General features: G+C 38.6%; 1 protein-coding gene across 4 annotated transcripts in view; it reads left to right on the top strand.

Moving 5' to 3' along the window:
- The window catches only part of PTCD2 (pentatricopeptide repeat domain 2), a 41,551-nt gene that overhangs the window by 15,335 nt on the left and 13,521 nt on the right, over window positions 1-12,695 (top strand). For all 4 annotated transcript variants that reach the window (XM_060191240.1, XM_007531250.3, XM_060191239.1 and 1 more), the window contains exons 4-7: window positions 5,989-6,106; window positions 8,740-8,818; window positions 9,224-9,315; window positions 12,171-12,284. In XM_060191240.1, coding sequence (XP_060047223.1) covers window positions 5,989-6,106; window positions 8,740-8,818; window positions 9,224-9,315; window positions 12,171-12,284 — 403 coding nt within the window. The remainder of the gene's footprint in view (window positions 1-5,988; window positions 6,107-8,739; window positions 8,819-9,223; window positions 9,316-12,170; window positions 12,285-12,695) is intronic.

Raw genomic sequence — 12,695 nt, 5'->3', positions numbered from 1 at the left:
TGTTATGCTCTGCAGAGGATATCCTAACATGAAGACATTCTAGAAGATCCCTGCCCAATAGGTTGGTGCTAATATCAGCTACCAATGGGTGGAAGTGTCCAGTAGAACCTTCCGGGTCTTCTCATGTGAGCGAATCTTGTGTGAGAAAGGATTGGGTCACCCCTCCAACTCCATGTATACGGGGCCCCGGGAGGAGTTCCCAATTTGGGGGAACCTCTGCTTGTCTTAAAACTGTCTTTTCTGCCCCCGTGTCAATCAAAAATTTAAAAGGAATATTGCCAGTCTTTCCTGTCGTAGGATGACCTCATTCTAAAACAGGAGTGGTCCACAAAATCTCAGGCCCCGAATTTGTACCATTCAGGGGTGTGCCATCTTTATGAAATTTGGACCAACAATCTCTCTTCCAAAGAAAACCTTTCCGACATCTGGGACAGTGTTCGTGGCTTCTGGCTCCCTGACTGAAGGCAGGGTTGTCCTAACTGGAGGTGTGGTTGCTCTAACTGGAGGTGTGGTTGCCCTGACTGGAGGCGTGGTTGCCCTGACTGGAGCTTATCTGGACATTGGTTACACCAATGCCCTTGGCGGCCACATTGAAAGCAGGCCCCGTTTTGATTACATGGGGTAACTGCATAAACCTGTGTCGTAATTGGTGCCTCATAAGAGCCTATGTCGCTAAAATCCAATTATCTGGGTGTAGGTGTTTAAGACTAAGGCATGCCTGATAGAATTGTGGTATTGTGCCATCCCAGACAATAGAACTCAGGAGGAGAGAGCAGACTTCAGGATTATGAATCTTTCTCTCTAAGGTTGACCGCACCCTGGAGATGAAGTTTGCTAAGGACTCATCAGTATTTTGGCGAAGAGTGTTAATGGGGATTGAGGCCTCTACTGTGGTTGGGGTTAACCTTTCCCATGCTTGTGTTGCGCAGATGTCTACCTGTTCAAAATAACCAGTTGGAAACTTGGCTTCTGCCTGCTGAGTTCCAGTTTCAAATTCTCCTGCTCCAAACAATGCATCAAAATTCCATTCTGTTTGTGACTATTTTCCTGGGATTGTCTAGAGCATTCATCACGAAAGCATGCCTTACATTGCAGGTAGAGGGGGTCTGGGAGTGCAGCACAAGCTAAGTCTTTACAGTCTTGGGGGTGTTAAGGTGCTGGAAAAAGCTTCGTAAAATGGACTTGGTTCATGGGGAATGAAGTCTGTCCTCCTTCACGGCCTGTCTGAGTTTTTTGAGTTCTTTGGAGGAGTATGGATGCCATACCTGAGGGTTTTGTCTATCAAGCGTCACATTTACTGGGAAGGTGTGGACTTGGTTTGATGACGCGGGGGAAAGAGTCACAGAAGTGGAAGCTGCTGTAGTGGCCACAGGGGTAACTGAACACTTACGTACGGGGACAGAGCTCTTGGGGCAGACTGCAAAAGGTTTAAGATCTCTAAGTGCTGAAAACATATCCTTTAGCTCTTGTATTTCAGCCACAAGGTCTCTTAATGATGAGGTATCAGTGGGGGGAGGGGTCAAAGAAGCGGCCGAACACATGTCTGTGGGGGCAGAAGTTTTGGGGCTGACTACAGATCGCTTAGGGCGTTCATGTCCTAAGCAAATATCCTTTAACTCCCATATCTCAGCCTCAAGGTCACTTAACCTTTTGGCAGGAGGCCTTGTACATATCCTGAAAGTAGCAAATATAGCCATGAGAACCCACGGTGTAGCGAAAATTAAAGCATCTCTGAGATCGAAAACCTGTCCCAGGAGAGAAGGATATAATGTCTCGGACACCTCCTCGTAAAGCGGAAAAAATCCCATGGTGGGGGAAATGCGGGGCCACAGAGGCAGGCGGATGCCACCTACCTGTGTCTGGGCGACTTTCCTGGACCTCAGGCTGGGGGGTGGCACAGTGGTAAAGCTTTAGACTCTCAAGCATGAGGTCCTGAGTTCGATCCCCGGCAGCACATGTGCCAGAGTGACATCAGGTTCTTTCTTCTATCTTTCTCATAAATAAAATCTTTAAAAAAAAAAAAAAAGGTCCCCCTCAGGCCTTCCCTTGGCAGCACACTGGTTCTTGTTGCTCGCTTACATGTTCCTCCATGTTTGTGCCAGTTTCTTTTTTAAAAAATGCCTGTATGATATAGGTTTCTGTTTACCCCACACCCCTGATACTATGGTCAGTTAGTTAAAAAGAAAAGGGGGAATTGTATGCTTCACATTGGTTTTGGTATCACCCCGCCGCCTCTGGGAGATTTGGTTTAGCCCCTGCTAGTTTCGCGCCTCTTCTTCTCCCTGCCCCCATCCTACGTACTTCCAGAGTTTTTGCCACGGCCACTGGAGGAGAAGGATGCAGGACAGATCTGTGTGGTGATTGGTTTGGGTTAGTTTTTGAATCGTTGTTCGTGAATAAAGAAATACAGCTTCTCTGCCCAGCCGTGTGTCTATGAGTCTCTGTCTACCGCCGCAAAGCTAGCCCGGCCTGCTAGAGCCCCGAACTTTAATGACACACTAATACCTGGAAGTCTTTAGTTTATTTTGCTCCTCTCCTTGCTTCTACTCCCGTCTCTAATCTCTAACCTTCCTCGATGTTCTCATCACTAGTTCCACTTTTATCATTTCAGTAGATCATGGACTGTTTTCACTCCTTCACTCCAGCACTGATTCATTGTCTTTAAGTCATTGTCTCATGTCAGAAAAAATCACGGGGGTAGATAGCATAATGGTCATTCAAAAATAAAGGCTCCAAAGTCCCAGGTACAATCCCCTGCACCACCCCACGATAAGACAAAACTGAGCAGTGCTCTCTAGTCAAAATAAAAAAAATAAATAAAAATAAAGGAAGGAAGAGAAAGAAGAAAGAAAGAGAAAAAACTCACATGTATTCTGTTTATAGGAAAAAAAGCAAAGGTTTTACATTCTTGACACTGAATGAACAGACTTCATTTCTGAGACTAGTTTAATGCTTTGTTTCCTCAGACTTTAAAAGATATGTTTCTACATTTGGACTTGCATTTATTTTGTACATTTATAGAAAAAAGATAAGGGGTTAGATCCAGAATACTGGAAGAATAAGGCCAGAGATAGTTACCTGGTAAAGCATATGCCACCTGAGTTCAAGCCCTGGCACCACATGGAAGCACCATGAATAACATTAGGGGAACTTCATGGATGGTGAAATTATGCTGGTGTTGAGGTTTTCGTCTTCTCTTGCTTCTTATTCCTCCTTCTCCTCCCCCCCTCCCTCTCTAGTAAAAAGAGTAATAATAATTTAAAAAAGGGCCCTGGTCATTTAGTGCTATTGTGCATATGTGAAACCTTGAGTTTTTCTTTGGTGCTACATTGAAGAAAAAAAAAAGTGTGGAGAGGTAGTTCACAGGGATAGGGTATTTGCCTTGCCCTGAACCTGGACCAAGTTCCACATGGGAGTACCATAGCACAAAGGCAGCTCTGATGCTGTGATGTCTCTTTCACTGTGTCTCTGAAAAAGTTAGCTTAGGAGCAGTAAAATAATACATGTGTGAAACTCACTCTGCAATATGTGTGTGTGTGTGTGTGTGTGTGTGTGTATATATATATATGATATATATCATATGATATATTTTGGTTAGTGTGCTGCTTTGCCATGTACACAACCTAGGTTTAAGCTCAGCATCCACCACATTCAGTGCCATGTGGTCTCTTTCTCTGTCAAATATTAATAATAACAATAATATAATAAATGTGTGTGGTGCCTGGCTCTGTTAAATATTTTATATAATCTCAACAGGAAGCTAGGGAAGTGCAGAGCAGTAGTAGAGCACAGGTTTGCAAACGTGAGGTTTGATTCCTGGCACCACATAATACCAGAGTAGTACTCTTTCTCTTTTAGTAAATCTTTTGAAACAACACACACACACACACACACACACACACACACACACACACATATACAAACAAAATACTAAAACAAAGTTCACAGTGATTTTTCTATGAGATATGCATTATTACTTTTTCCCTTGACCCTTTTCTTAACTTCTCAGATTTATCTACAGTGGTCATCTTCAGTTTTATAATGTAAAAAATTAATGTAATTTTTTAAAGAAAAAGAAAAATTACACAAAATTCTTTGAAATATACCCTCCCACACACACAATAAAAGAAAATCATCACAAATTCTACAATTCCAGTTATTTCCTATTGTGCAGTAGCTACCTCAGAACTCCGTGGCTTAAAACAACTTTATAATTTCTCACAACTGCATGGGAGGGTTCAGAAACTGAGGCTCGTCTTGGGCAGTTCTTGATTGGTGCCAGCCAAAGTTATTCATCTACAGCCAACTAATAGGTGTACTGGAGACTAGGCTTGTCTAGAAGGTCCAAGAAGGATTTGTTTGTATGTCTGATGACCTAGGATTTTTCTACATGGTTCTTTAATGCAGCATAGATGGAAGCAGCACACTTTGCTGAGCAGCCCATGATTGACAGCTTTACTTTTGTTACTTTCTCCTTGTCAGAGCAAGTTAGCTGGACAGCTTAGAAAGAAGAAAAGACTCCACCCCTGTGTGGGCAGGGAGAAAGTGTGATGGCAGCTGTCCCTGGGGCCTTTCTGCCACCTTCTAGAAATCACTGTTAATAATTTGATATATTTTCTGATTTTTACCCTTTCTTTTCATACGCAGACTTTGATAGTTGTAGTAATTACATAATTGTGATCTTTACAGAACAAATAGATCACATGCCTTGCTGTGTATGGTGATAAATCTGATCGCAGACACCACTATGGACAGCACCAAAAGGAACTGTGTGAATGATGGAGCACTGCTTTGATGGGCGCTCTCTCCAGCCCCAGTATATCAAATTTAAAAAATTAGCTCATTAGGGCCACTCAGCAGTACTTTGCTTTATTCTGAGTACCACATTGAGATATTATTAATAATAACAACAATAATAATGCTGTGATTTACTCAGGAATCATTTTAATGGTCTTTTAATCATTTTAGTCATACCGTTGAATAGATATTTTAATTGTATCCCCATTGTTAAACATTTCTAATATTTTTTACCAGTTAAATAAATAAATAAATGAGGAACAATTAAATTAAATAAATTAAATTAAATTAATGAGGAACAATTTACTCAATTCTTAATCTTGACCACATGCTGTTGTTTGGTTTACAGAAAAATTAGATCCTTTCACTTGAACATTTTCTGTCAAAATGATGTCATACATGGTCTCTGTGCCTTTCTAGTACTTTTATTTATGTCAATGTCATTTTACTTGGGAAATTTTTGGTTTGTAATTTGATATGTTTCTTATAACACTTTGCTGAAATACATTTGTTTTTAAAGATATTATATTAAAGATATTTTAAAGAAGTTTTTAAAAAGAGAGTAAGTGTACACTAGTGATTTGTGTATGGTTGAGCTGTTGTAAATGATAGACTAACTTTAGAAATCTCAAGGCACATTGTAAGACATCACTGTCTTTAACTAGCCATTTACTAAACTGGAGTTTGAAAGCTGCATTTTAACTTTTTAACTCTTCCTCAAATTGAGAAAAGCAGACTATCCTAAATTGTAAAGTGTACTTATTAGTTATCTTGGGTGGAAATGAAACAATCATGATGAGCAGAGCATCACCCTTTCTTTAGCTCCTCTCTAGACAGGGTCCGTTCAATGATATAGTACATACTGATGGGCTTACTTTAGCGAGACCCCAGTCAGCCCCTGACATGCTTACGCTCCACACTAACAGACTGTTGGTAAATAGAGATAATTAAAATGTGCATGTGCCCTTCTTTCACCTCATAGAATGCCTGGCTTTCTTGTTTATTTAGATGTTTAGTATCCATATACTCTCCAAAATCATTCTGATTGTCCTCCCTTTTTTGCTTTCCCCCTACAGACTGTGGAGGACTTCATTCTTTACTGTGTCTCCAGTATCTAGCATAATATGTACCACAATCTTTCTTTTCCCCAATTTTCCACTACTTGGCTAATTAAATAATTTCAATCACCAGGTACCATGCAGAGAATAGAAATATCACTTTGGGGGAGTATAAATTTGGACCACTTTTCATGAGGTTGTGCTATGAGTTGGATCTTGAGGAATCTGCAGTGGAGCTCATCAAAGACCAGGTAACGAATTACTGCTTGCCTTACCTGCCAATGTGATTTCCTTTGCTGAAGATGGAGTTTTTTTTTAGTTATGTTAAGAAAAGCAGGGTAATGGCTTACTTGGATAATGCACTTGTTTTGTCATGGACACAATCCAGGTTTGAGCCTAGACCTCACTACACTGAGTAAAGTTTGGTGCCTTATTCTTTGTTTCTCTATCTCTGTCTTTATTGCTATCTGAAAAAGTCTGCCTGGAGTGGTGGTGACCAAAAAAAAAAAAGGTTTGCTAAACTGGATTAGGTTATCTGAGAACTCCTAGAAAATTTAATGAATTAACTGTTACCAAGCTTTCCTTTGGAGTCAGTGTCTGAAGAGGTATAGCTTATAGCTCTATTTCTTATTACAGAGTATTACAACAGTTGTGGAAATGGTGCAAGTACAGATTACCGTGATGCTTAAGCTGTCAGAGTTTGAACAGCCTTTTCAGGAACTTTTAAACGGCATCATTTAAAATATCTGCTTTAAGAAAATGCCTTTCTTAAATGATAGTTTTCAAATACTTGGTATTAAAAAAAACATGTTTTTTTGTTTTTTTCTTACTTTTTTTTTTAAATGAGACATGAAATTTTAGAATCTCATACATAGCTTCTAACATCTTTGGACAAAGCTGCTTTAGAAAAAAATGCAAATCCCAACCAGGACCTAGGAGGACATTAGCAGTTTCTCATCTCCTGTCACTCTCTCCCTTGCTTACTCCACTCAGGACCTTTTGTCCTTTTTTAGACATGCCACACTAGTGGCCTCAGATTGGAACATGCTGTGTCCTGACCAGGATGCTTCTCTCCTTTTCTTCACCAAGGACCAAGGTCTCTTGTTTTCTGGCAACTTTTTGTTATCTTCTCCCTTTGTTTTGTTTCATAGATTTTTCATCGCCCGTATTGAGACTTGAATTTATATTTTAATTTTTTTTGCTTGTTTTATTTACTTGTTCATTGTCTCCCCTACCAAAATTTACACTAAGTTATGAGCCTTATTAGATTTTTTAGAGTGATTTTTTTTTTTCTTTGCAGGGTTATTGCTGGGACTCAGTGCCTGCACTACAAATTTTTGATTTTTGAGAGTGATTTTTTTTTTTTGCAGGGTTATTGCTGGGGCTCAGTGCCTGCACTATAAATTTACTGCTACTGGAGGCTACTTTCCCTATTTTTGTTACCCTTGTTGTTCTTGCTGTTATTCTGTTGTTGTCAGATAGGACAGAGAGAAGTTGAGAGGAGGGGAAGACATAGAGGGGGAGAGAAAGACACTCACAAACCTGCTTCACCATTTGTGAACCAACTCCCTTGCAGGTGGGGAGACTGGGGATTGAACCCAGATCCTTAGACTGGTCCTTACACTTTGCACCATGTGCGCTTTACCCACTGCTCTACTTCTCCGGGTCCCTATATTCCTTTTTTTTTTTTTTTGCCTCCAGAGTTATTGCTTGGGCTTGGTATCTGCACTACAAATCCACTGCTCCTGGAGGCTATTTTTTCCATTTTGTTGCCCTTGTTTATTGTTGTTGTTGTTATTGCTTTCGTTGTTGGATATGACAGAGAAAAATCAAGAGGGGAAGGGAAGAAAGGGGGAGAGAAAGACACCTGCAGACCTGCTTCACCGCTTCTGAAGCCACTCCCCTGCAGGTGGGGAGCTGGAGGCTTGAACAGGGATTCTTATGCCAGTCCTTGTGCTTCACGCCATGTGTACTTAACCCGCTGCGCTACCACCCGATCCCCGAGAGTGATTCTTTTCTTTATTCTCAATACCTAGAATTGGTGCCCAGTAGACTCAAAACAACAAGCTTGTATTTCATAATATGTGAATATCATGTTTTATTACTATGGTGTACAGAAAGTTGGGAAAAAATATTAAGAACTTTAGAAGAAAGTTTTAGTGAGTGAATTATTCGATAAATAGTAACTAGATTTTTAAAATAATTACACTATTTTTACTTGGTAATTATTAATGATGATAGTTATAATTTGATAAATTATCTCAAAAAGTGAATAATCACCTCTACTATTTATTTATCACACAAAATCATAATTGCACAAGGTCCTCCTTTCTTAGTCCTCAACTATACTTATCAGTGACATGTTCTTTTAATTTGCTCTTACCCAGGTCTCAGGACTAGCCCTGCTAGATTTAATTGTTATGTTTCTTTTTTCCTATACATGGCAGAGACATAGTTTATGAAGATATTTACACTGTATTTCTGAAACCTGGAGATTTCTTTCTTCTTTTTTATCTTTTTCTTCCTATTCAGGCATGCCTATTAATAAAAACATAGTAGCCAAGAGAGTGGGCAGTAATTTAAGCTTTTGGAAAGTTAATTTGGGTAGATTAGAGATTTATTAGGAAATTCAAGAGTAAGTAAAGAAGTCTGGGATATATAAAATGCAGTATTTTTAATATGCTTTTAAAATATTTTATTTATTTTTTGTTAATGTGAGAGGTAGGAAAGAAGATAGGAAAATCCGAGCATTGCTCAGATATGGCTCAGCATGGGCCGAACCTGGGATCTCAGAAACTTTTTGCCTGTGAAAGTATCCCCATTCCATAGATGTAATGTAACTACTTCCTTGCTAGTTTAACCAAATCGTTATATTTTTCATTAGCATTTACAAGGTTTCTTCTCAGACTGCACATCTTTCAATCTTTTGATGGATATGTTATTTATCAAAGGCAAATATGAAAGTAAGTATTGTAATTCATGTCTATTGAAAAACTTCTGTGTTGGCTAGTGGAAATAGTTGGGATAAGTAATAGTGAAGCATGTAAAAATTATCCCTATATTCCTGATGAGCAACTGCGTAGTGAATAATGAAAACCTTTAAGTATGGAAACATTGCATTATAAATTATCTTAACCGAGACTTTACAGATTTTTCATGTGCTAAAATTATAATGTTTAAAATAATCTTTTTGCATGATCAGGGTGCTTATTTTAAAACTTAGTTAATTGCTAATTGACTCGGACAAGTAGTTTTATTGTGCTGATATACTTTCTAGTAGATGTTGCTTGAACAGATTAGAATTCTAGTGATCAAAAATAGAGGACTTTAAACATTTAACACTACTCACTCACTCCTGACTTTGGCAGGTGCCTTAGAAGTGTTGGTTGAGATGAGAAATCAAAGTTTAAAATTCAACAAAGAGACCTATGTCCTTGCTTTTGCAGTTTGCTACAAACTGGTAAGACTACCACCCCATAACATTTAATAAACTGTGAACAGTGTTTGAGATAGGATGTCCCCAACCCTCCCCCTTTCCTACAGATAAAATTCACTTAGTTTGGGATCTGTTTTTCATCTGATCCAAATATTTCCATTTTAAATGTATACATTTTTAGAAAACTCAAGTTAGTCACATCAGACAGCTTTACAGGAAAAGCAACATTTTCATATTCTACACTTTATTGCAATTATGTAGGCAGTGAGAATATGAAACAGTATGGTGAGTTTGGCTTTAGAATTGTTTTACTATTAGACTCAAGTGGATTCTACTAAATCAGTCTCCTCTGTCACTCTCTCCTATGAGTTTAATTTCTTCTCATTCTTCCTTTGCCCTTCCTTCTTTTCTTCCCAGAACACTACTTAGCTTTGGCTTATGGTAGTGCTGGTGATTGAACCTGGGACCTTTGGTGCCTCAGAAGTGGAAGTCTTTTGTTCATAGCTGTCATGCTATCTGTCTCCCCAGCCCTCCCATGGATTTCTTACCATCCTTCATTGACGTATTCAAGGGCATTTTTTTCTCATCTATGAATTTTTCTATATGCACCTATGTTGGAAGTGATGTCTGCCCTGCGATATGCCCTGATTGTAATATACTCATATCACATATGTGGCATTCTTACTATTGCCTGATGTACTAAGCAGATGCTCAATCCGTCCTCCTCACCAGCATGCAAGCTCTTTAAGGCATCATGGTATACCAGTACCTAGTGCAATGCCTGGTACATAGTCAGCTGTTAATAAATGTGACAGTAGGATGAACTCTTGGAAGAAAGAGAGCAGATTCTGTCCCATGTCATTACTGTATCCAGATTGTTTCTTACATTTAGAAACTGTTTATTTATTGAATGAATGACAGCTGAAATAGTTCAGTGATTATGCATTACTGTCATCATTCATGCCACTGAAACTTTGAAAGTTAGAATGACAAACCTTATTATGCTGAAAATATAACACCAGTTAAGATAGAGGAGCATGGAGCACTTCCCTGAAAAGCGTAGCAACACTAATGTTCTAAAACAAAAGAGGCAGTAAGTTATAATGGAAAGAAAAATCATCTAAAAATTGAGAAACTTGGAGAACATTCTCACTTTTTCCATTGACTAACTTTATCATTTATTTCATATGTGAAATGAGAGAGTTGAATTCAGGATATAGAAGGCCAGAGGATGAATGTTTATTTGTTTGTTCTCACAGAGTTTTGGAGACAGTTGGTCACTTTTTTATTGCAAATCCATGTTTCAATTTCTGTGTTTCACATAATGAGCAAAACCATCAGTAGTTGTCTTCACCTCAAAGAAGATTTGGTTCTACTAATGCTGTTTGCTAGTTTGTATACACCACTCACATTCTTGACTCTCTAAGTTTTCTTTTTCAAGAGATTTTTATCATAATTTAAACTCAAACTAGTGTTTATGCCTTTACATATTTGACTAATATGCATATTTTCAAATTGGCAGTCCCCTCAGGGAAAGTACTCTAGTGTATCAGCAAACTGACTCTACTTTACATCCTAGTACCTATGCCTAGAAACCAGCCTGCCTAGATATAAAGAAAAGAATTTTTTTCTTAAAACTCCCTTGTTTTTTTTTTAATTTTAATTTTTTTAAAATATTTATTTCTTCCCTTTTGTTGCCCTTCTTGTTTTATTGTTGTAGTTACTACTATTGTCATTGTTGGATAGGATAGAGAGAAGTGGAGAGAGGAGGGGAAGACAGAGAGGGGGAGAGAAAGACACCTGCAGACCTGCTTCACTGCTTGTGAAGTGACTCCCCTGCAGGTAGGGAGCTGGGGGCTCTAACCGAGATCCTTATGCCAGTCCTTGTACTTTGCGTTATGTGCACTTAACCCACTGTGCTACCGCCCGACTCCCAACTTCCCTAAGTTTTAAGATTGTCAAAGAGCTTTAAAAATGATGTTTGGGGGGCTGGGTGATGGCACACCTGGTTGAGTGCATGTTTCAATTGCAAGGGCCCAGGATCAAGCCTCTGGTCCCCACTTCAAAGGGGGGAAGATTCACAAGTGGTGAAGCAGTGCTGCAGGTATCTTTCTCTTTCTCACTGTCTTCCCTCCCCCTCTCTGTTTCTCTCCTATTAAATAAATAAATGCAGGAAAAAAAGTTCAGTTTGAGCTGCCAGTGTCTAGATATGTAGATAACTTGGTCTACTTGCAAATAGTCTCCACATGGGCTTAATTTTTCTAATTTTCTTAATTTTTTTTGTATTTTACTTATTTTAATAAATACACACACACAGAGACTCAAGCATTGAGTAAAATGTACAGTTGAGTGTATAAGCAAGTAGTATCACTAGCAGTAAGTAAATATGTGTGTTGCTTAAGTGGCAAAATAGCTGATTTTTTTTAAAATTTTATTTTTATTAATTTATTTATAAAATAAAAAATATTGATAGGATCACAAGATAAAAGGGGAACAATTCCACACAATTTCCATCACCATAGTTCTGCATCCATCCCCTCCCTTGAAAGCTTTCCTATTCTTTATTCCTTTGGGAGCATGATCCAGGGTCATTATTGGGCTTAATTTTTTTTTTTTTTTATCCAAAGCAATGCTCAGTTCTGGTCTATGTTGGTGTGAGGGATTGAACCTGGAACTTTGGAGCATCAGGCATGAGAGTCTCTTTGCATAAACGTTATGCTATCTACCTACGCCCCTGGGTTTAATCTTTTAAGTTACTTGAAATAGAGCCTGGAAAATTCTTGCTAAAAAGAAATCTGAAATATGAAAGTAGTAATAATTTTACATTCAACTTAAAGTTTCATGGTATTTATCTATTAAAGAACCCTTTCTCATCCCAGAATAGCCCTGAGTCTTTTAACATCTGTACTACATTAATGGAAGAATCCTTAACCAAAGGTGAAGTCCTTCCCAGAAGAGCATTCTGTTTTGCTGTGGCATTAGCTCTGAATCAGGTAAGGCTTTAGGTGTACACATAGTGAATTGGAAAGTGCTTTCCTTTCTTTTTGCCTTTAGTTTGTGTATTTTTCTCTTGGCTCTATTATGAAATGTTCTCATGAAGAGGTGAAAGCATATACCTTCAAAGAATGTTATCATTTATAGTTGAGGACCTAACATGAATTGTTGTTTAAAAGGGAGAATCAGTAAGGGAAGATACACTCTGAAACAAATTTCTCAAGAACTAAAATTTAAAAAAATATATATATATTTTTAAATTTTAGTTCTTGAGAAATTTGTTTCAGAGTATATAAAACCTCAGAGAGGGACTAGGTGCTAGCACACCTGGTTAAGTGAACACATTATAGTGGGCAAGAACCCGGGTACAATCCCCTGGTCCCCACCTGCAGGGGGAAAGCTTCATGAAT

This window comes from Erinaceus europaeus, chromosome 5 (genome assembly GCF_950295315.1).
Source record: "Erinaceus europaeus chromosome 5, mEriEur2.1, whole genome shotgun sequence".
Taxonomy (NCBI): Eukaryota; Metazoa; Chordata; class Mammalia; order Eulipotyphla; family Erinaceidae; genus Erinaceus; species Erinaceus europaeus.
The sequence above is the reverse complement of the archived record's forward strand: the minus strand, read 5'-3'. Positions and strand labels throughout refer to the sequence as shown.